At 41.1% G+C, this 24,903-nt stretch overlaps 1 protein-coding gene and 1 long non-coding RNA gene across 9 annotated transcripts in view; one reads left to right on the top strand and one right to left on the bottom strand.

Annotated features, from left to right (window-relative positions):
• Positions 1-24,903, top strand: part of SLC4A5 (solute carrier family 4 member 5) — a 108,037-nt gene that overhangs the window by 12,229 nt on the left and 70,905 nt on the right. For 7 of the 8 annotated variants that reach the window (XR_013349090.1, XM_077842946.1, XM_077842941.1 and 4 more), the window contains 2 exons: positions 11,313-11,393; positions 17,669-17,860. Coding sequence is in view for 7 of the 8 variants with exons in the window: in XM_077842946.1 (XP_077699072.1) it covers positions 11,315-11,393; positions 17,669-17,860 (271 nt within the window). In the remaining variant the exon portion in view is untranslated. Of the gene's footprint in view, positions 1-161; positions 292-11,312; positions 11,394-17,668; positions 17,861-24,903 lie in introns of those variants that run through there. The other variant, XM_077842944.1, reaches the window with a different exon arrangement.
• LOC144280676 (uncharacterized) lies at positions 9,006-11,922 on the bottom strand. The gene is made up of 3 exons (XR_013349091.1): positions 11,791-11,922; positions 11,265-11,424; positions 9,006-10,337 (listed from the first exon to the last, which is right to left on the bottom strand). It is a non-coding gene; the product is annotated as an uncharacterized LOC144280676 (long non-coding RNA).

Here is a 24,903-nt window from a genome sequence, read left to right as displayed (position 1 = left end):
GAAATTTAGAGCAAAGTTGTCTGTCTCTAATCATGGCCAGCTCTGTTCAGAGCCTGCTCTACCCTGGTCTGTCAGCCGAGTAGGCATGGGTCCCTTGCCCTGCAGGAGTGTCCCTTCCCCCACCCTGGTCACATGGCTGGCCGCCACTGAGCCCCACAAGTCAATCTCCAATGCCCCAAATACTATTCTGGAAATCACAGAGCGTCCTTCTTGCCACCTAACGGCAACAAAGCAAGTGACTCTGGCCTTCCTGAGATTTGGATCCTGGTTTCCAGTGCTAAGAGCGTGAAGGTAAGTTTGCAGCTTGGAGTTTCAGAGATAGTAGACAAAACTATGCAGATAAGAAAAATGTCCTTGACAATATGAACACAGAGTATTTGAGAGTGAGCTTCACACACACTGAGGAGAATACCATGAAAGCTAATAAGTCCTCCAAACAAGCATTAGATATTTGCTTTTTCTTTCAAAGATTATACTGTATTAGTCACCTTGACGTCTTGAGTTTTGGGCATAAAACCTCATGGCAATTTAACCGAAATGACATGAAATTCACTCTCTGATACCCTGGCAAGTGAGTTCATTTTTCTGCTCAACTGATGGAACTGAGAATCTTTTTCTCCTAGGCAATGCAAATTTCTGTGGCCTTTATTAAATTTACAAGACTGGCTGAAATTTGAATGGGAAGTAATCAAAAACCCCGAGACTCGCTTCTTCCCCAGAAAATTATGGGAAAATAGATTATGTCTGTTGATATAATATCTCAGGATAGAAACTAAATAATGGCTAGCCTCCTTCATTACACATTTCTGTTGTTAGGTTTGGATACTGTGCACCTGGTTTGGTTACTGGTGGTTTGCTTGGGAATATTTTGTTCACTTGTTTTCTCTTCCTCTTCTGGGGCATGCATGGGTGAGGTCCTCAGGGCCCAGAGGCAATGAATAAGCTATCAGTTGGGAAGGTGGCCTTTCTCTAGTTTCCAGGCGTAGTCTTTAAAGCCCAGCATGACCCCGTGTCATTTTTGTCAACTCAGCTCACAAAATCATCCCAGATGAGCTCTCCGGGAGGTCCTTTTTTGAAATACTTTGAGCTCTCACAAGAGTTCACTGGATACTACATTGGGCTGGTCTCTGTTCTTAGGCATAATAAGGTCAAATGGTTAAAGGATAGGATAGGAGGAAAACCTGACTGATGCATGTGGCCCAACCTTTTTCTAGCTAGTTTTTTCCCCAGACATATGGATGTCTAATCCTAAGGATTTATTATCATATTTTGCCCTTCTTCCTTAATAAACTATTTTATTCTGTTTGTTTCCAGTGTCTAGAGCAAATATCTGGAACAAAGTGGATTTGTTGGACTGAACTGATGTGTCTCTGTGGCTGGGGAGGTGGCAGGGTCAAATGGCCCAGGATTCAATCACCAGGGTTTGGATAGTCAAAACATGTTGTATGCCCATAAGGTTGGCTGTATCATCACCTCCTTACTGCAGTGGGCATGTAGGCTGCTTAGGGCAGGGACCCTGAGTGTCTGTTCCCTGGTGTGGCTTAGGCTGAGGGCATTGATTTTGTCAGCAGGGTTTGTACTCTGAGGGATCCAAGATGGAATTCCAGGCTGGTGGCAGGGGCAGTAAAGTGGAATCGATCCCTTAAGTGACTCAGGACTGATGAGAATTTGGTCTGATCCCTCACTGTAAAGCCATACTTCCCCCCAGGGTCTAAAGATGGATGGGAGAATAATGACGAGGGAGTTAAGCAGTGGAGGTGCTGGTATAGAAAAAACTGCTGTTAGAAGTTCTTTCATTTGCTACGTGCCAGGAGCTGCTGTGTTGCTAACAAATTTCTCTGGCAACATACTGTAGTGGATAGCTGTACTGGTTAATATTCTTGGGATGCAAATAACAAATCAACTGAAGCTAGCTAAAGAGAAACGAAGAGATTATTTTAAGGCATTGAGAAGGTCTTGGCGATGGGAATTCAGCTAGACCTCAGGAAGGGCTGAGAACTAAGTCTGTGGCTTCTTCCCAACCTCTCTCTCAAGTCTTCACTTCTTTATTTCCTCTTCTAGCCCCCCTACCTCCCTTCATTTTCTCCCTCCCTTTCTCTTTCCCTGCCTTCCTTTCTTCCTTGGCTTGAGGAATCAAAGAGAATCCAATTTCAATCTTAGTTCCGCCATGGCTGGCCCTGTGACATAGGAAAAATTACTTAATTCTCTGAATCTCCATTTCATCATCTGTAAAATGGGGGTGAAAATTATGCACCTCACTGAATTTTAATCAGGATTAAATGAGATTGTGAAAGCAAGATATCTGACATTCAATTAATATATATTATACAAAATGGTGGAGATAGAAATTCTGTTTCAAGGGTTAGGTCACTTTTGGAAATTTTTGTGATGAGCTGTGCAGCTGCTGATTACAGCAGTAGTTAACCTAAACACTTTACGTACAGTCAGCACTCACTTGAGTGGTTTCAAATGAATGGTTTCTGCTGAAGATGATCTGGGGCAGCCTGAGTTTTTCTCCTACTTCTGCATACTCCTGGAAGGGAGCTTCTCTCAAGTTGTGAGGAGGTAGGCTCCAGTACAGAGGAAGTGTGGAAGGAATGGTCTGAACTAGTGCAGAACTGGGAGGTATGCATTTACCTGAATATGGACTACATTACATCTCTATGCCTCTATAGTTCCGTTAAGTCTTCATCTGTTTGCATCTATTTGTCATTTTGCACTCACTTCTGTTTGGCTCCCAGTCTGAAAATCCATAGTACTTCAAATATGAAAGAATATGTTTTTAAAACATGCTGGAAAATTCTATTTCATTTGTATTAGCCAGGCCAGTTCAGAATTAACTGACTCAGGGAGTTACAGTGTTACCAGTACTCTGTTTCTCTACTTTTTTGGATGCTTCCCTCCCTGGGGCAAGCAACATAGTGGCACCCAAGCTAATCAGCTTCACAGTGCCAAAGCCAGAGCCAGAGCAGACAGGTTTTGGATGGATCAAATGGAAACATTCTAGGAAAAATTCTGATTGCCCAGCTTTGGGCGTGGGATCAGCGAGGAACCAATCTCTGTGATGGGGGTGATGAGGAGTATTTGATTGGCCAGGCTGGGTCGCGTGGCCTTTCCTGTTTATGGTTGGGGAGAGGTGGAGTGAACCCCACCTGGGCGGTGGTTTTATATGGGAAAGAGGGTCTGTTACTCAGCTTATCTTTACTCCACATGCTATGAGGGTTGAGGAAGATAGCAACTCTCAAAAAAAAAAAAAAAAAAAAAAAAATCACCAAGCAGTTGGAGCTACCAGTGTGTCCTTGCTAAGCTTACCAGTTCACAATGCCCAGTTTGAAAGCAAAGACGTGATATTGTTATGTATGTAAGCTTGTGTGAAGTAAACTCTGTGTATGGTGATTCAGTTTCATAGAAAATATAAATCGGAGTTATTTCCTTAAAACAGCGGTTCTTTTGGGGATCCCTGGGTGGCTTGGCGGTTTAGCACCAGCCTTCGGCTCAGGGCGTGATCCTGGAGTCCTGGGATCAAGTCCCACGTCACGCTCCCTGCATGGAGCCTGCTTCTCCCTCTGCCTGTGTCTGCCTCTCTCTGTGTGTGTGTGTGTGTGTGTGTGTGTGTGTGTGTGTGTGTCTCATGAATAAATAAATAAAATCTTAAAAAAAAAAGGAAAAAGAAAAAAAACAGCAGCTTTCAATGTGTGGCCCCTGGATCATCAGCAGCTTCAGCATCAAGTGGAAACTTGTTGGAAATGCAGACTTTTAGTCTACACCCCAGATCCACAGAATCAGTAACTCTGGGGTGGAATCCAGAAATCTAGGTTTTAACCAGCCCTCCAGAAATGCTTGTTAGGCATGCTTATGTTTGAGAACTCCTGTGAACCAGTTTCTTAAAGGTTCTTTGTTTTGTAGTTCTCCTGAATATTTAAACATGATTCACTTTGAACAAACAGATTTAACCATGAATTTTTGGGAGGATATAATTATCACATAATGAGAGTATATGTGTCAAATTATTTGCCTTAAAATGTTTAAAATAGAAATAATAAATGACCATAATTAAAAATCAAGTAACACATGTAAGAGCTTATAATAAAAAATAAGAAAACTCCATTCCAGCTTTCTAAACATTCCACTGTTTCATTTCCTAAAGATGATCACCTGAAGTTCTTTTAGCTTTTTCTATTAGCTACTGACACCCCCTCTGATAATATATACAGATTGTATATCCTGCTGTTTATCAGAGTTGAATATTAGCCACCTATGGGTAAATAATTTTCTTATACCACACCCATCTCTTCTTCGTTCGCCCAATGTAGATATATCATTGTTGCTTTGTTTTTTTTTTTTTAAGGTTTTATTTATTTATTCATGAGAGAGAGAGAGAGAGGCAGAGACATAGGCAGAGGGAGAAGCAGGCTCTCCGTGGGGATCCCAATGCAGGACTTGATCCCAGGACCCTAGGATCACAACCCGAGCTGAAGTCGGATGCTCAACCACTGAGCCACCAGGCGTCCCTATCATCATTCAAAAATCAATGTTTAGGGATGCTTGAGTGGCTCAGTGGTTGAGTGTCTGCCTTCGTTCAGCTCAGGGCGTGTCCTGGAGTCCCCGGACTGAGTCCCACATTGGGCTCTGCCTCTCTCTCTGTGTGTCTCTTATGAATAAATAAGTAAAATCTTAAAAAAAAAATCAATGTTTTACAACTGTGTACCACAATCACATTTAATTTCTTGCAATTTTAATCCCTCCCCCACTCCGGTATTTCTAATTGCCTTTCTTTCTATAATTTTCTGTCTTTGTCACTGTCTTAAATTGTTCCAAATTCTCAAGGAATGTATCAGATCTCTAGCATTTTGTCTTTTCCTTGGTGGCTCCTTCTGAAACCTCATTTTTAGCACTTCTGAAGAGGGACTGGGATTGTGGCACAGCCACCATCTGGGGACCTCCTCCCTTCATTATTCTTCAGCTTGGAGCCCTTTCCTGGATCCCATTATCTTCCCCTTCTTCACTCATCATGGTAACATACTTCCTAGGAAGTTATGAGAGAGAAGTAAAATGATTTCTTACATGTCTGTAATGTCTTCTACCCTCTCTCTTGCCTGGTAGTTTGGCTGAGAAGAGAATGCTAGGTTGGGAATTATTCTTCCTCAGAATTTTGGATGCACTGTTCTTTTGTTATTCAAGTTGTTGATGAGAAATAAGTCTGATTTTTATTCATTTGTAGGTGACCTGTTCTTGTTTCTTTCACTCTAGAACTTTTTAGGGTTTCTTTTTTCTTCATCTTCATTTAGTGCTCTAAAATTTCATAATGATGTATCAAAGTGTGAGGATTTTTCCTACCAGTCATTCTTTGTCAGGGTATTCAATTGGCCCATTTATTTGAGACTGGTATGTCATGGTGTTGGGGAGTTCTCTTATTTAAAAAAAAAAAAAACTCGGGATGCCTGCCTGGGTGGCTCAGCAGTTGAGCATCTGCCTTTGTGATGCTGGATGTGATGCATCTGTATCATATCCAGGATGTGATCCCGGGATCCAGGACCAAGTCCCATATCAGGCTCCTTGCAGGGAGCCTGCTTCTCCCTCAGCCTATGTCTCTGACTCACTCTCTTACAGTATCTCTCATTAATAAATAAATAAAAATCTTTAAAAGAACTCATTTAAAAATGTTAGTAATAAAATATTTCGAACTTGTAAATGTAAGACATTCATTACCACTGTCCAGAATTAGCAGATATTAACATTTTATCATATTTGCTTCATATCCATCTATCTCTATCCAAAATATTAAAGAGGGGCGCCTGGGTGGTTCAGCTAGTTAAGTGTCTACTTTTGACTCAAGTCGTGATCACAGGGTCCTGGGATCAAGCCCTACATCAGGTTCCAAACAGGGAGCCTGCTTCTCCCTCTCCCTTTGCTGTTTCCCCTGATAGTGCTCTCTCTCTCTCTCTTTTAAAGATTTTATTTATTTATTCATGACAGAAAGAGAGAGAGAGGCAGAGACACAGGCAGAGGGAGAAGCAGGCTCCATGCAGGGAGCCCGACGTGGGACTCGATCCTCGGTCTCCAGGATCACACCCTGGGCTGAAGGTGGCAGCCAAACCGCTGGGCCACAGGGGCTGCCCTCTCTCTCTCTCTCTCTCTTAAATAAATAAATAAAATCTTTTAAAAAGCCAACAACTAACCCCCCCCCCCCCCCAAATATCAAAGATACAGCTAAAACATCATCATTAAACCTTACCTTTCCCCAGAAGTAAACTGAGTTAGTGTGTCTCATTCCTCTGGGTGATTTTCTGCTATTGCTTATAAATGAAGCAACAAACAATACAATTTAAAACAATGTTTTAAAGTTTTATATAAATAGTGTCATTTTGTTTTTGAAATTTATACATGTGAGCACACAGAAATCTAGTTCATTCATTTGAACTCCCCATAGTATTCCGTTAAATCTCAGTTAAGGTCTTTATTTTTAAAATTAAAAAATAAATAAATAAAATTATTATTATTAATATTTCTTTCTTTTTTAAAAAATATTTATTCATGAGAGACACAGAAAGAGAGGCAGCGACACAGGCAGAGGGAGGAGAAGCAGGCTCCATGCAAGGAGCCCTATGTAGGACTTGATCCCAGGAATCCGGAATCACGCCCTGAGCCGAAGGCTCAACTGCTGAGCCATCCAGGCATCCCTATTATTATTATTTCTAAGTAGGCTTCACATCCATTGTGGAGCCCAACACAGGGCTTGAATTTACGACCTCAAAATCAAGACCTGAGGGGATCTTGGATGCTGAACTGACTGAGCCACCAGGCACCCGGGGAAGGTCTTCAGCTAAAAGTAACATAAAATTTAGCTAGCAATTTAAATATACAAAGTAGATTTCTTTTCATGTAACAGGAAGCCCAGAGATAAGCAGTCTGGAGCTCAGTGACATTATCAGGAACCAAGATTTGTTCTAGCCTTCTGCTTTGTCCTCAGCCTGAGCCTTTGCTCTTCATACCTGTCACATCATTGTTGCAAGAAGGCTGCTTCATCTAGAAGTCTCATGACCGAGGTCTGTGCAGGAAAATAGGGAGGGTAATTGGCCAAACGTGCATTCCAGAAGCATCAGTCACTATTTATTAGGAAAATAAAAGCTTTCCTGGAAGTCTTACCCAAGGGACTTCCATTTAAATCTCACTAGCTTAATAGGGTTACATGACTACTCCTAAGATTGGTTAGGACAAAGGCCACACGATTGCCACAAATAATTTAGGCAGATCACAATTCGTGCCTGAAGTTGGGGAAGGTGAATACAGCAGTGAAGGGCCCTGTGTCTCTATCTGAACAGAACAGGCAAGACAAGGAGGGAATGGATGTTGGAAAGTGTAGCAGACACTGTTACATGACCACTCAGTGCCCATTCTCCCTGTTTTTCTTATTAACAGAACCTAATTTTATTTTTCCAGTAAATACTGCCTCAGAGTCTTTTGTCCTATGACCTAGGTGTGGTTTTGAGTAACAGAAAAGTTAACTATAGTATTTGAACAAGTAAGTGTCCTAATTTTCTCCATAACAAGAAAACCAGTGGGGGCTGTCTAGTGCTGTGAAGACATTAAGGTTCAGAATCCTTCCTCCCCTTGTTTCCACAATTAGCATGTGGCCTTCATTCCCATGATGACAAGATGGCTGATGCACTTCCATGTATAATGTCTATGCTCCAGATACAGAGGTGAAATAGTTTGCCAGGTAAAGTACAGTTTGCTGAGTTAAATTTGAATTTTGTATAAATAATAAGTAATCTTTTTGGTATAAGTATGTCCCCAATACTGCAATACTTATACTAAAAATATTAATTGTGCATATTAAACTCAGATTTAACTGGGAAAACTCTATTTTTATTTGCTAAATCTGACAATCTTATCCAGGGAGGAAGAAGAAAAAATGGAGGAGCTTTCTTCTGCGGAAGCTTCACCCAGGAAGAGAATCTTTTCCTAGGTTCTTTCTCTTATATCTCTTTAGAGATTGTTGAAGGGCATTAGGGGGAAGTGATTATTTTTAGTCAGCCACATTGCTGCCCTGAATAAAATCAGAGCAGAAAGAGGAATGGACATCAGGCAAGTAACTAGCACTGTCCTCTACAGGTGTCTTACAACTCCCATCCCCCTGACAAATCCTTATCTCTCCAAATACTTACATCCAATGTAGATATTAAAAATATTTAATAGCCCATATGGCATTGGCACTGACCAATCAGAATAGATACCTGAACATCAGCCACAAGCAACAACATATGCATAATACTGCACACTGGTGGAATACCAACCCTGCTTATGTCAGTTTTTGGTTAAATTAATATTTTTATTTATTATGACTATATAAATATTGCTTGTATTTGAGTTACATAGTGTTCAGTAATCACTCCTCCTTTCCATGACTATTTATTCTTGAAAAAAAATTTTCTTGGAGAACCTGTGGAGAGCCTGATCTAGATGGACCCACTGCTCTCTGGACTGCTACACAGCTACTTTGCAGGGCCTCCTGTGCCAATCTTATGTGGTAAATCCCATTTTCTAGATGCTATATCCCTTTCTTAGTTGCTCTTCTATCTTGCTGGAGTTCTTCCTTCAACCACTTCCTGAAAAAAGTGCATAAATGGTATAGTTTTATGACATTTCTTGTCCAAAAAATGTCCCTTTTTTACCCTTACATTTGGTATTTTGGTTAGGACCGGAATTTTAGGTTGGAAATAATTTTCTCACTTTTGAAGGCCTAACTGCATTGTCTTATAGCTTCTGTTGTGTCTAATGCCGGTTTTCAAGTCTGATTCTTTGTTAGGTGACTTATTTTCTTCTTCTGGAAGGTTTTTAAAGTCTTCTCTTTATAATATAATATTCTAACACTTCGTAATATACTTAGAGGGGATTTTGTTTTCAATTCATTTTCCTGGGCTCTCAATAAATTCTTCCACCATGAAATTAAAATCCATCAGTTTTGGGAAATATTCTCATGTCCTTGATAATTTCCTCTTCATTATTTTTTTCTGATCTCTTTGAAAGCTTCTGTTGCTTTGATGTTAGACCCCGGGATCAATCCTCTGATTTCCTTGTCCTTTTCCTACAATTTAAAAAATTATTTGTGTTTGTGCTCAATTATCTCACATAATTTTTCAACTTTCTGTTCCAACTCTTTTACTGAAATTTTTCTTCTAACATATCTTTAATTTTCAAGAGTTCTTCTTTATTCTTTAAAAGTTCCAGGTTTATAGCGTTCTACTTTTCTTTTTGTTATGGAGACGATGTCTTTTCTAGGCTACTTTCAAGTGTCTTCAGATATGAATTACATGCTTTTTAAATGGTTCTTTGGCTGCCTACATTGCTCCTGTTTCCCTGGACTTCTTTTCCTGTTTGTTTTGGTTTCTGTCATTCTAATGATTCTTGGCTGGCTATCATTTTGGAGTGGAGCTGCCAAACAATTGTTTGACAGGCTGGACTTATTGAGTGATAGACTACTGGTGGGCAATTGGGTGGAGCCCTCACCATTTGTTAGAGGTCCCCCAAATGTCAGAATCTGTAAGTCCTCCAACCTCCCACCTGGAGGTGTAAGCTTCTTTAGTGTTGTACCAGGCAAGTAGGCAGAGAGCTGGGTGGCTAACTCCTTTGCTTATATCCACCCCCCACCCACATCTCAATGAAATGACTCCTTCTTGCCCTTAGTTATCCAAAGATGTTCTGATTTAATTCCTCCTTATTCTAGAAGGGGGCACATTTTAGGAGCCTGGAGCCTAGGAAGGAGAGATCTGAGTGTTTAATTGACTCCTTATGAAGATTGTTAACCAACTCTCTGGCTTTTTTTTTTTTTTTTTTTTAACTCTCTGGCTTTTAATTCTTCCCTGTATTCTAGTCTTTAGATGTATCTACTACCTCCAATTTCCTTTTTTTCTACTTTTGAAAACCACTTTGAATCAGTTAGAGACTCTCTAATCCCTGGAGGTTCAGATAAAACAATTTTAAAAAGCTATCTGCTCCTGGTGTTTTACTTTTCACTATAGAAAAAAACTCAGACATAACAAAAATAGGAAAAAATATGATGATCTTTTTGTACTTATAATCCAGCTTCAATAATTATCCATGGAATATGGGGGAGGCTGTTTGTAATGACTTTCCCATAAACATTTCAGTTAATGGTTATTGGTTATTGAGGTTTTCTAAGTCAATTTTGATCACTTCTATTATTTTCTAATAAAATATCCATTTATCAACTTTGTGGCTAAGAGCTTTAATTCCAGAAACAGATTGTCTGGGTTTGAACCTCTGTTCCTCCATTTGGGCAGTCACTTAAGCTCTCTGTGCCTCCATTTCCTCACCTGTAAAATGGGAATAATAATGTTAGTTATCTCATAAAGTTGTTGAGAAGACTCAATTAAGTCATACTTCCAGAGCATTTAAAATAGTTCCTGGCACATTGAAATGGTAATTATTATTTTATTATTATTATCATCAAAGTTAAAATGTATTGGCATGAGGTCTTTCATGGCATTCACTTTTAACTTTTAAATTCTCCACTATATTTTTAGTTATGTCTCTTTCATTCCTAATACTGTTTACTTATGAATCTTCTTTTTTCTTCTTGATTAGTTTTGCATAGTTTGCCCATTCTAATAATCTTTTCAAATAATTACCTTTGGGTTTACTAACCATCTCTATTCTTGTTTCTGTTTCATTATATTTTGGTTTTATATTTTATATTTACATTTTTCTACTTTCTTTGGGTTTTCTCATGTGTTTTTTTTTTCTAGGTTCTTCAGCTGAATGCTTATCACATTTATTTTCTTTCCTTCCTCTCTTGCTCTTTCCCTCTTTCCTCCTTCCCTTCTTTCCTTCCTTCCCTGTTTCCTCTAAATATGTTGCATCACATAAGTTTCAATATTTAGTAGTTGTAATTGTTATTAAGTTCTAATTATTTAATAATTTTCATTGTGGTTCCCTATTAAACCCATGAGTAGAAATTACCTTTAGTTTGTAAAGTTATATATATGTGTATACATATATATTCTTAATGTAGAACTATGATACAGATTCTTTGAAATTTACTAAGGCTTTCCTGTGAACTAGATATATGCTTTCTATAAATGTTCCATTTGTACTTGAAAAAGAGATCTGTTCTCTATTTGTTAGAGACAGATACTTGAGCTTCTTCAATTTGTTTATACCTTCTGTTGCCTTAAGTTTTTCATCTGCCTTAAGGTCTCCACTATGGGTGAGGATTTGATCATTTCTCCTTGAAATCCTACCTTTGTGTTGTATATATTTTGAGGCTATTTTCATCTTTTACTTTATAGTTATGAAGGTGGAAGAGGAGAAGGCTGGGGTTGGGAAGCTGGATCCTGCTAACTACAGGAGGAGATGTCAGGATCCAGAAGGTAAGGTCATCTTGAGAATTTCATGCAGATCCTAGAAGGGTCTGATAATTTCTTAAATATCCTTATAATACCCATCTAGCGGGGGAATCTAGAGAGCTAATCCCTTTCCCTGACCCATCCTCAGTATCTTCTCTGGATCCAATGGGACCAGGTTTCACTGTCTTAAAGAGATCACATAGTGGGGCGGAAGACAGGAAACTACTACTTTGTTTCTATGGATTAGGGCATAGCATCCCCAACACAGAATTAAACTTACTTATTTTTACAAGATCTACAAACCATACAAGATGCCAGCATTATATAGATTCTAAAGCTTAGTTAAAACTAGTGCGAGAGGATATTGAGTGGGGCTATCTGTTGCTCCAAAATTGCTAACTCAGAGACCCTAAGTTCTTACATTCTACAGAGAAGCAACCACAGGACTTATGAAGACGAAACCAGACAAGCTACTGCCCTGTCACTGCCCCAGCCCCACTTGGAGGGAAACACTAATCTCCCTACTCACTGCCCAGCTGGATGCTTGCTGAGCTGCAGAATGTTAAGAGCCATTCTGGGGATGTCACTGGAGAATATAGTGGAAGAGTTCTTAGAAGAACTTGACATTGTCCTGAGCCAAACTGCAAGATGTTCACAGTGAGTGGAGAGGTCCCATAGAGCAAAGGACAAAGCTTGAGAGAGGGCTAGCCATTTTCCAGTTTACCAGCTACACAGTAACACTCTGATGATTATGATGGGAGGCACAAGAAATGGGACAAGTTAGATCCAGGGCAGAAAGTAAAATATTTTCCTGACAGCTGTCTCCCCTGATTTCCTTAATAAGCATATTTTTCGTGGTATAGTCCTTACAGTGTTCATAATCATGTTCCCATATACCATCTTATTCTATCGTCTCAAAAATCTTGCCCAGACAGTAGAGAAAGGATTTTATTACCACATTAGAGGTGAGGACGCTGAATCCTAGAGAGGCAGATGTTCATGGCCACAGAGCAAGTGAAGAACAAGCCAAGGAGCATCCAGGGCATGTGACTCTTGGATAGAGGCCTTTGTGATATATCAGCTACTTCTCATTTCTGCTCCTAGCCTCAATGGTGGAAAATAAGAACTTATCTGCTAAGCTCTTAGATTAAAACTACTTATCTCTAAATTTTGGTGTCCATGGCTTACTCAAATTTCAGCTTGCTTAAGAAATGGTAGACTTAAGCAAGGGAAGTCCCACCATATTGGAGGGAGAGGAGGGAAAGGAGGAGCCCCAGTCATTCTGATATTGGTGTACTAGAAAGCAAGGTTTTATTTTAAAAAACATCTCCACCTCACATTCCTGGTTACACTCAAGAAAGACTGGAAGTTCATAGGAGTGAACAATGAGGTAAGTTCAAGTGAGCTGGGCTCTGAAGAGTTTTAGATGCTAATGTCCAGGTAACCTCACTTTCCAATGCCTAGGAATGACAGTCTTTTCACCAGAGTAGACACTTGACATATCTCTAAAGGACTTAGTTAGATATGCTTCTCCAAGGTCCAGCTTGATGTGGTTTCTGTGTGATATGTCCAGTCAATAAATGCCCAGACATTGGCATCTGCATTTTAGGAGTTTGAGCCAAGAGGCACACCTCCCCTCCAAGGAAAGTAAAATCAAGTTAAGATAAATCTTGAGGAAAAACACAGAGTCTAATTTTCCATTCTGAAGCAGCTTTCAACTCTCAGTTGCCATCTTTGGGCTTCATAAATACATCAGTCCCCCCTTCTCTGTGATTTCACTTTCTTCAGTTCAGTTACCCATGTTCAACCATGGTCTGGAAACAGATCAGTTCTCTTTCTGAAATATCATTAGAAGGTCAATAGTAGCCCAACCCTGCATCACAGTGCTGATGTCGTTTATCTCACTTCATCTAATCACATAGGCATTTTGTCATCTCACATCATCACAAGAAGAAAGGTGAATATAGTACAATGGGATAGCTTGAGAGAGAGAGAGAGAGAGAGAGAGAGAGATCTCATTCACATAACTTTTTTTATAAAATATTGTTACAGTTATTCTATTTTACTATTACTTATTGTTAATCTCTTACTGTGTGTAATTTATAAATTAAACTTTATCATAGGTATGTATGTGTAGGACAAAGCATGGCATATACAGGGTTCAGTGCTATCTGCAGTTTCAGGCATCCACTAGGGATCTTGGAACATATCCCCTGTGGAAAAGGGGAAATACTTTAGTTACAATAATATTTCTTGGTCAGTCTGCTCTTTGGAAAATTGTCACCATGGAATGCCAGACTCAAACTTATCCTAAACTAGTGGTTCTTAAACATTTTTGCTGCAGTTCACATAAGCAGAGAAAAAGATCTTCCCATTCATTTACTCCACCCATTCTCATTTCTTTTTAGAAAGAAAAAAGAAAAGAGAACAAAGTGTAAAGGCCCAAAAGAGGAAAGTAGTTTTGGTATTCAGGAAGAGAGGGATGAATAGGTGGAGCATGGGGAATTTTTGGGTGGTGAAACTATTTTGTATGATACTGTAATGGTAGATGCATGTCTTTATGCATTTGTCAAAACCCATAAAGCTATCCAATACTAAGAGTGAAACTTAATGTAAACTATAGACTATTGTTAATCATAATGTATCAATATTGGTTATTAATTGTAACAAATGTGCGACACTAATGCAAGTTGTTAATAATAGGGGAATCTATTCATAGCAATAAATGCCTACATTAAGAAAAAGGAAAGGTCCCAAGTAAATAACCTAACTTTACACCTCAAGGAACTAGAAAAAGCAGAACAAATTAAGCCCAAAGTTAGTAGAGGGAGGAAATAACAAAGATCTAAGAAGAAATAAGTAAAATAGAGACCAAAAAGGTAATATAAAAGATCAAAGAGGATAAGCTGGTTTTTGGGATCCCTGGGTGGCGCAGCGGTTTGGCGCCTGCCTTTGGCCCAGGGCGTGATCCTGGAGACCCGGGATCGAATCCCACGTCGGGCTCCCGGTGCATGGAGCCTGCTTCTCCCTCTGCCTGTGTCTCTGCCTCTCTCTCTCTCTCTCTGTGTGACTATCATAAATAAATAAATAAATAATATTTTAAAAAAAGAGGATAAGCTGGTTTTTGAAAAGACAAAAAAAATAGACAAATCTTTAGCTGACTTATCAAGGGGGGAAAAGTTTCAAATAAATAAAATTAGAAATTAAAGAAAATGTATTACAAGTGAAAGCACACACATACAAAAAATCAGAAGAGAGTACTGTGAACAATTATATGCAAACAATTTGGACAACTTAAAAGAAATGGATGAATTCCTAAAGATACAATTTACCAAAACTAAATATGAAAAAAAAAGAAAACCTGAACAGACCAATTACTAGTAAGGAGATTGAATCAGTAATGAAAAACCTCTCAACAAACAAGAGTTCAGGAACAGATGGCTTTACCAATGAATTCTACCAAATATTTAAATAAGAATTAATACCAATCCTTCTCAAACTCTTCTGAAAAATAGAAGAAAAGGAAATACTTATTACTCTGATATCAAAACCAGACTAGGACACTACAAGAAAACAAAATTACATGCCAATATCTCTGATGACCATAGGTGCAAAAGTTCTCAACAAAATATTGGGAAACCAAGTTCAATAACACATTAAAAGGATCTTGCACCTTGATCAAATAGGATTTATTTCAGGAGTGCAAGGATGGTTCAATACCTACAAATCAATCAGTGTGATATACCTCACTAACAAAATGAAGGATAAAGATCATATGATCATTTCAATAGATGCAGAAAGCTTATTTTGTGAAATTTAATGTCTACTCATTATCAGGATGCCTGGGTGTCTCAGCAGTTGAGCGTCTGCCTTTGGCTTGGGTCGTGATCCTGGGGTCCAGGGATCAAGTCCCATATTGGGCTCCCTGCAAGGAACCTGCTTCTCCCTCTTCCTGTGTCTCTGCCTCTCTCTGTGTGTGCCTCTTATGAATAAATAAATAAAATTTAACATCTACTCATTATCAAAAATCTCAATGAGCTGAGTAGAGAGAGAATGCACCTCAACATAACAAAGACCATATATGACAAGCCCATAGCTAACATCATACTTGGTAATGACAAGTTGAAATTTATTCCTCTAACATCAGGAACAAGCTAACTCTTACTATTTTTATTCAACATTGTACTGGAAGCCCTAGCTAGAGCAGTTAGTCAAGAAAAAGAAATAAAAGGCATTCAAATTAGAAAGGAAGAAATAAAAGTGTCTGTAATTGCAGATGATATAATATTATATATGGAAAACCCTAAAGATCCCACCAAAAAACTGTTAGAACTAATAAATTCAGTAAATTTACAGGATACAACATCAATATAAAAAAATCAATACAAAAAGGTACATTTCTATGTACTAATAATGAACTATCAGAAGGAGAAATTAAGAAAACAATTCTATTTACAATGGTAAAAAGAATAAAATACATAGGAATAAATAAATTTAACAAGGGAGGTAAAAGACTTGTACACTGAAAACTATAAGACTGATGAAAGAAATTGAAGAAGACACAAATAAATGGAAAGATATTCCATGTTCATGGATTGTATAAATTAATATTTTTAAAGTGTCCATGCTACCCAAAGCAATCTACAGAGTCAATGCAATCCCTATCAAAATTTCAATGGCATTGGCGTTTTTCACAGAAAAAGAAGAAATAATTCTAAAATTTGTATTAGGAGCCTGAATAGTCAAAGTGATCTTGCAAAAGAACAAAGCTAGAGATATCATGCTTCCTGATTCAAAAGATATTACAAAGTTATAGCAATCAAGACAGTATGGTGCTGGCATAAAAACAAACACATAGATCAATGGAAAATAGAGAGCCCAGAAATACACTGACACTTATCTAAGTTCAATTAATTTATGACAAAGGAGCCAAGAATATACAGTGGGAATGATACTCTCTCTGATGAGAAAACTGGATAGGCACACACATAAGAATAAAATCAGACCACTATCTAACGCTATCACACACACACACACACACACACACACAATTCAAAATGGATAAAAGACTGATGTAAGACCTGAAACAACAAAATTCCAAGAAGAAAACACAGAAGGTTATCTCCTTGGCAGTCTTTGACAGAGAAAGACAAATATTGTATGGTATCATTTATATGTGGAATCTAAAGAACCAAACTCATAGAAAACAGATTACTGGTTGCTAGAGGTAGGAGTTTGGGGGTGGGCAAAAGGGGTGAAAGTAGTTAAAGGTACAAACTTCCAGATATAAGATAAATGCATTCTGGGAATGGAAGGTACAGCATGGTAACTATAGTTAGCAATCTGTATTGTGTATTTGAAAGTTGCCAAGAGAGTAGATTCTAGAAGTTTTCATCACAAGAAAAAAAATACTACTATGTGGGGTGATAGATGTTAACTAGACTTCTCATGGCGATCATTTTGCAATATATATACATCTATCAAATTAGTGTGTTGCACATCTTGCACTAGTACAATGTTATATGTCAATTATACCTCAATAATAGGAGAAACTGTTTGTGGAGTGGGTAGGAGGAAGTCTAAGTTCCTACGTACTATCTGCGGAATTATTCTGTAAATATAAAACTGAATCTGTTGATTATTTTAAAACCTGTTGACCAATTCAAGCTAACACTGATGACATACTGATTGCAGAATGTCCATCCCAAGAGCTGAGAGAATTCCGGCTGCTTTTGTGTGCACGGACCCAGTGAGGGCTTTACAGAGTAGCCAGGCTTAGTGGAATTCAAAATTAAGGTTCTTGGTGATTACTGTTCTTGAAAATCTAGTATACAAAACCAGCTTTGAGAAATTCTTAGTAACTCACTTTCCTGATAAATAGTTTATGTAGTCTTTGGTTATTAATAAAGGTGGCCCTCAGTGAAAATACATATGGCTTTCCCAAAGAAGGGCGTTGGCATTTTGGACAAAAACTGACTCAGTGAGGGACCCTCGCCCAGGCCATGTGTCATAAACCTTATGTGGTTACTGCCATTCTGGACAAGCAAGAACAGAATGATGGGAATTCTGCTCATTCTGAGTTCTAACTACAGCACCAAGGTTATCGTTTCCAGCAACTGTTGAGTTGCTCAGAAATGGAATTCTGTAAAACCCAAGACTCAGGGCAGTGGCCCTGGCCAGGGATCCCTTGTCTTCCATTTTGCTTTGGTGACCTCAGTGCTTTGTAACTGAAGAATATTAAGGAGAAATACCAATTTTCAGTAATTCTTGCCTCTCCCTCTTTTGTGCTATGCCCACAGACTGCCGTTCTATCCACATTGGGCTTTCAGTCCCCAGTTACCCTCAAAGGAAAAGAGACCAGCAGGGACGACTTTCAGGCCTTCAAAAGGTCTGCTGGGGTTTGCAGCCAGACAAGCCACAGCAGGAACTGCCTGGAGTGGGGAGCAGGGGAAGCAGCCGGGACAGCCATGTGGATCACGTCAGCAGGATCCGTGAGTTTTTGAGAGGTGTATTTGGGGGAGCCATCTGCTGGTGAGCCTAGATGGGGCAACAGGGCTGGGAGATTGTCTGGAGACTCAGTGATGTCCTGCTGAGGTTAGGGCTCTCAGTACCCCTGCTCAGCTGCCACTGCAGACCAACCTCCCTGCTCAGGGACACCTTGAGTCACGCTGAGCCCCATCTTTCTCTGGTGACTTTGAGACTTCCGCTCTGATCTGTCCCAAGTGATTTCATGCTTTAATTATTTCTCTCATTTTCAAATTCCTAGGGGCCACACAGTCATTGTCCTAACCACAAACATGACTATTTAGCATGAGGCATTGTGCTCAGTAAACTGAATTCCTCACCACATTACCTCTATCCTCTTTCCTCACCTGAACTCCAAGGAATGGTACAGAATGGTCTAGGCACCTGCAGGATAGCTTGCAGACCCCTGGGAAGCTCTCTCCTAGGCCGACAAATCCCCTGGGGTCTGCTGCTGCCACTGCAAAAATTAGTTCTGGGTTGATTAAAAAATCAGTCTTTTTGTTCCTTTGGTAGAAAGAAAAGTATCAATCTTAAGAGAAGTGAAAAGACTGGAATCCTTAGAGCATAGCTTTGACTTTTTATTCTTTTGAGACTTCACTGTTTGCAAGGACATGCTTTCACCCCAGCATATTCTAAATCTGCCTGATAAATGGTATTTCATTGATCTCTATTATATATTTCCATTATCTTGAATAAGGCAAAATTAGTTATTTTACCATGAAACCTTCAAAGTGGGGCACCTGGGTGGCTCAGTCGGTTAAGTATCTGCCTTCAGCTCAGGTCATGATCCCACGGTGCTAGGGTGGAGCCCCAAGAGTCAGGCTCCCTGCTCAGTGGGGAGCCTGCTTCTCCCTCCCGCTTGTGCTCTCTCTCCCTTGTGCTCTCTTTTGCTATCTCTCTCAAATAAATAAATAATTAAAACCTGTAAAAAAAACAAAACAACTTTCAAATGAATGTTAGAGGCAGTAATTGTCTCAGCATCTGTAGGAAGAGATCTGACATACATGTTCCCAAAGGCTAACTGAGCCACCCCCAACCTTGCAGCTGCCCTGAACAACTGCTCTCCTAGGCAACACATCTACCAAGGCCTGTGGCTTTTCCAGAGTAGACATGTCTAATGTGGGAGATGGGTTAAGGGAAGTCCTTTGGAGCTGTCTAGCATAAGAGATGAGCTCTGATGAAAACATGTATATGCACACTATACATGCATATACATGCACATGTAGGTGCACAAGTGCCAGCTCAGAGGTGGGAACATCAGAGACCCAGAGGAGAGCAAGCCTGTTGGGAAGACCTGCTCCCCATGTTGGCTCTGGATGCCTCACCCTCACTTTCTGGGGCATTCTCCTATATAACTCCACCGCCTCCTCCACATTTAGGGATGAGATTCCCCCCCCCCTTTTTAAAGATTTTATTGATTTATTCATGAGAGACACACACACACAGAGAGGCAGAGACCCAGGCAGAGGGAGAAGCAGGCTCCATGCAGGGAGCCGGACGTGGGACTTGATCCTGGGTCCCCAGGATCACACCCTGGGCCGAAGGCAGGCGCCAAACCGCTGAGCCACCCAGGGATCCCAGAGATCCCCTTTTAAAATTGAGTTTGCTGGGTCCCTCCTGAGGCAGGAAGGACATAAATAACATGGTAGGTGTGTGGTATACACTTAGTATATGTTAGTTCAACTAATACACATTAACCCAATCTAAAAGCAAGGACCCCAAATATTTTCCCTCTACATGTGGATATTGATTTGGTTTGGCTGTCTTTATTGGTACTGAAGGCTTAAGAGATCTTTCTGGTGGGAGGGTTGTGAAAAATTATCAAGGTCTTCTACCTGGGTGTTAACTCTGGGGTCACTAAAAGATTAAAACCATCCCAAGATGTGCAGTAAAGGAGGGAAAGGCTATTTTTCAGCTAGGCATTTGAGCCTCATATTGTGCCTCATTCCAGTGCCTTAGGATCAAGGATATATTTCATGTGGTCTTCAGTTCACATTTCTAATAAGGAAGGAGCAAGGGTTGGGACAGAACACGTATTTTGTCTCTAAAGCGTATCCTCCATGAATAGTTCCTGAAACAGGCGATTTCCAACATAGGTGCAAAGACAGTTAGGATTCTTTTAGACTTCGAAGCTTTGAAACAGGGTCATTTTCTTGCCTTTGCGTACCTTACAAATTTGTGTCTTGGAAGGATATAACTTGGAGAGAGACTTGGGGAAAGGAAGATGGAAAAGCAGAAAGAATGAGGATCATTCTAGACCTATCATGCCCCTTGGAGGTAGGGGACATGCAGGAAAGCAAATTAAAATGGATTTCCCAAAGGAAGCCTGTATTTTCTCTCTCTTCTTCTTCTTTTTTTTTATGATAGTCACAGAGAGAGAGAGAGAGGCAGAGACATAGGCAGAGGGAGAAACAGGCTCCATGCTCCGGGAGCCAGGCGTGGGACTCGATCCCGGGTCTCCAGGATCGCGCCCTGGGCCAAAGGCAGGCGCCAAACCGCTGCGCCACCCAGGGATCCCCTTTTCTCTCTCTTCTTGTTCTTTGACATCTTAAAATCTGGGTCTCCTGGAATTATCAACATATATAGCATTCCCTCCCCAGCTGTGAGGACTATTCTAAAAACAAACAAAAAAATCCTATTAGTGAGTTAGTGACCTTAAGATCTTGAGGGGAAATTAGATTTGAGAATCCAGGTTTGCTAGCAAACCAATGAAAGTCCTAATAAATAGGTAGTTTTTATAAACCATATGTTAGCCGGGTGTCCTTATTCTTTGAGTATTAGCTAAAATGGACTCTGGTCTCCCTGGCCTCATCCTGGAGGAGATCCATGTCTTTGCCTAATTGCTGTGTATTCCCAGGGGCTGCTGGTCTCAGTGTCACCTGTCATCCTGTCATCCAAGTCCCTGCCTGGTGGGCTTGTCATCTCCATATGTTTCACCTCCTAGACCTATTCTCTGCCTTCACCTCCAGGCCAGCTCATGCATGGAGTTCAGACCTTCTTTGGTTTTCCCAGAATTGGCCACGTATGGCATACATGTGAATGGCAGACTTTGATGGAGGGTCAGAACCAAGTTTAACATTGCAGAGATACACAATTTTTGAAATGAGATACTAGATATCCCCGTTCTTAAAAATCCTCTGGCCACTTGAAATTTCACACTGGGCATTTTTCTCTACAGTTCCAGCCTCCTATCATATTTTGCGGAGACTCCTGCCACCCTCTGCCCCCTCCCGAGTGCCCTCGCACCTCCTTGCTCTCAGCGCAGAGCCCCTTCCATGAGCATACACTCAGTCCCCTCACTTTCCAATCACATCAATTCTCTTTCCACCCCTTCTTGGCTCCCAGCACATTTTCGCACAGCTGAGGCCACATAATGGGTTACACCAAACACACAGACCATCGCCTCTGCGTCTAGCCTGTCTAGCCTTTCGGTGGCCTCGAAGATCTGAAAGGGGCTTGAGGCTTCCTTCTCCCCCTTCTCCCTCTGCAGACTATGTCAGGATTCTGTGTGTGAATTGGGCCCCCATGTCCCTGATGGCTCGGGCAGGAGAAGCAGCCACTGTCTTTGTTGATTTTAAATAACAATTTCTTTACTGTGTTTATACTCACTAAAACAAAGCGATAAAAAAACACATGCTAATTGAAAACTATCTCTAACATTGTTACACATCTAAAATGATAAATAATCGATATGCTACAATCAATTGCCTTTTACTATTTTGGCTCCCCAGAAGTGTCAGAAGTTCCTCCTCCAGGGCTTCAGTGTCATTGTTCTCTTTTCTCTGTGGGGTCTCCTGCAAATGCTCGAGGTCTCTCTGATCTCATATTGAGATTGATGCCCTTCCTGGGGAAGGCTGAGGGATCTTTTATTTGAATCTGGTTGAATCTCCCTATTTGCCCAACACATCAAGATCCTCCAGCCTTGGTTCCATCCAAAAGTCTGTAGGGGAGCTGGCAGTGCCCTTGCCAAGCTCTTCTGGTCCTCTGATGCAGCAACTCCCTCAGGCAGAGTCAGGGCCCAGGCCAAGGTTTCTTTTCCTTGGCCTTCCTTCTTTTCTTGCTTTTGGCCTGTTCTTCTATTGTTTCACTCCCCTCTTTTACTGATTCCCCATTCTTTCTCATTCTAACTATTTTCCCTTCAGTGACTCAACATTCTTTATAACTCCTACACTTGTGGTTCTTAAGAAGGTACACAGAAGAAAATTTCCATACCCTAGAATTTCATATAAGAGGCACTCATGATTAAGAAGGTAATTTGATCACAAGTATCAAAAACCTATCTGAGCTGGCTTGGGCAAGGAGGGCGTGTGTGTGTGTGTGTGTGTGTGTGTGTGTGTGTGTGTGTGTGTAGGTTATTACAAGCCCAAAGAAGTCTCTCACAATCCCAAAGCAAAATAAACAGCCAGGATCAGCAAGTGGACACCATACCTCTCAATCCCCTCTCCAGGACTGATGGCCTCTTCCCCTGCCTTTCCTGAGGGTCTACTCCATTCCCCTCTTTCTATAGCCTTTTCTGCATCTCTGTGCCCTTGCCTTCCAGTTTACATGCTCTCTCTTCCAGAGACCATTGAGAAAAGCTCCAGTTATCTTAGAGACTCAATTCAAAATTTTCGGGCTTGGGTCAGATGTCCCATGAACTGTTTGTGGTCTAATTAGCTATAGCCAAGAGGCATAGGTAATACATTCCACAAACACAGTTGCCTTTGGGGGTGTGTGGCTGGTCTGATACCCCCTAAAACTACCAATGACGGGAAGGATTCCTGTTAACACCAAAGGAGGTATATTCTCTTCCTCTTCTCTCAGAGGGTACATTTGGAGTTTTAGGACAGATTCCTAGGAACAAAACTTTACTGTCCATGAAATGAGGACTTGGGGCCTTCACATGGCCTCTCAAGACCACCCCCCTCACACAGTTGCAAGAATGATTTTAGAACCCTAGGTCAGTTCCCATTTCCCAATATTCAGTGACCTTCAGCTACCCAAAGTCTCCACTCGGCTCTACTCACAGCAGCATTTCCTTGTCCTTGGCTGCTTTCTTGCCAAGCCTAATCCAGCTGATACACTCATGAGTGTTAATCAGTGAAATTCATTCACCCAGCAAATATTTATTGAGTGCCCATGCTGGTGAGCTCTGTGCTGACTCCAACCTTGCAAAGCTGGCTATCTAGAGATTTGTGTGGAGCCCAAGAGAGAGGGAGGGAACTTCTGAAAGCCCTCTGAAAGGGCTCACCCAAAGCCCAGGGCCCCAGGACCCAGTCCTCAGCTTGACTTCCAGACTATCCTCATAGCCTTCTCAGTCTTTACTAGGAATTAAAGGCTTGCTGGTATATAGTATACTAGATCATTTTGTGCTTTGCTAATCCAATGACTGGACAGTTCCCACTCAGTAAAAGCACAATGCTACTTGCTTCTTTTATTGTGCTTCTTGATGCTTGCTCCAGCACTGTTATGCTTCTCCGAGCAACTGCTGGCACAGTCCAGTCCTACAGCCATCACTATGTGACTCTCAGCTGTGTGCTATCAACCACAGTGGCTATTACCTGTGGCATTTCTCATTATGTGGATTAACTTCTGATGTGCTGCATGTGCATGGGGCCCACAGTGCATTAGAGTCACCCTGACCTGGGAGCCCAACATGTGGTGTGCCAAACCCTCTATGGGAAGGAGGGAGGGGAAGACAGGGTAGAAGGGCCTCAGGGTAGCGTGGGAGCGGCATGGGCATTTAGAGGTTGAAAAGGATTGAGCCCTTAGAATATTTAAAAGAATGTGGGGTCATGCTTGGTCAATAATGTTCCATGAAGCTGGTTTCTCTCTGTCCCCAACCTCAAACCCAAATTCCTGATCCTCTACCTCTTCAGCTACTTCTGCAATGGAAGTGCCAGATACCATCACTCAGTGGGTGTTTCTGAGAGCCTGTGGACAGTGAGGACTGGCAATAGTGGACTTGATGACTGGTAATAATGGAGAAAGGTATCAGACCTGTTGGCAACAACAATAATAGCGATAGCATTTATTGTGTGACTGGTGTATACCAAGTACTGCGCCAACTACATTACATATATTATCTCACTTAATGGCCACCACAATCTAATGAGATAAGTGTGATTAGCCCCACTTTATAGATGGGGAAACCAAGGCTCAGAGAGCTTAATGCTTTGCCAACATCCTAGTGCTAATAATTAGCAGAGTCAGGTGTTAAATCCAGGTATGGGCTCTTAGAGCACCACACAAATAAAGAGAATCCTTTGGCATCCTTGGTGATCTCTCTTTGGGTGTTTCTGTGGTGTTTCTGGGCAGTCCACAGCTCCTGACCCAGTATTGCATGTAGTAGCTGCCCAGTGGCACTCAGGAGGAGATGGGGTGACTTCAGCCACATGGTAGTGTGACCTGGAGAGCCTGGGACCCTGGAGGAGGTGCCTACATCCTCAGTATCCTGTCCTGTTGAGAAGCCCACCATGGCAGAAACTCCTGGATGGTGATGTTTGCTTGAATCCCAGCACCTAAACAGATACCTCTGATCTGCTGCTGCTGTTTTCTCAACTTTAAAGTGGGCATTCTAGATCCTTGAGCCTCATGTATGAAAATGTGGTGAGTGGGGCCAGCTGCAGGTGGGCAGTGTTGGGTGGAGGATGTTAGAAAACTTTGCTTTCCTCTGGGATCCCCTAATTTGGGGCTTGGTGGGGCCATCTATGATGTAAACTGGGTTTCCCATTTTTCATCTGTGAAGTAAAGGGCTTGGATTCGACAGTGGCTAAGCTCCCTCCTAACCCTGAGACTTAGAGAATTCAGGGCTCAGTGCCCCTTGGAGCAGCAGCCGCCTAGTGACCTCTAATCAACCTTGGCACATTCTAAGTACTCAGTAAGCACTTGTTGAAATGAACCCAGGAGATTAGGAGTGTCTCAGCAGAGCAAAATAATTCCCTGTGGGGTTCACCGCACACCCTCGAGTAACCAGTCCTCACTGTCCACGGGCTCTCAGGAAACACCTACTGAGTGATGGTATCTGGCA

Source organism: Canis aureus, chromosome 12 (assembly GCF_053574225.1).
Source record: "Canis aureus isolate CA01 chromosome 12, VMU_Caureus_v.1.0, whole genome shotgun sequence".
Lineage (NCBI taxonomy): Eukaryota > Metazoa > Chordata > Mammalia > Carnivora > Canidae > Canis > Canis aureus.
This window is presented reverse-complemented; position numbering and strand designations above follow the sequence as displayed.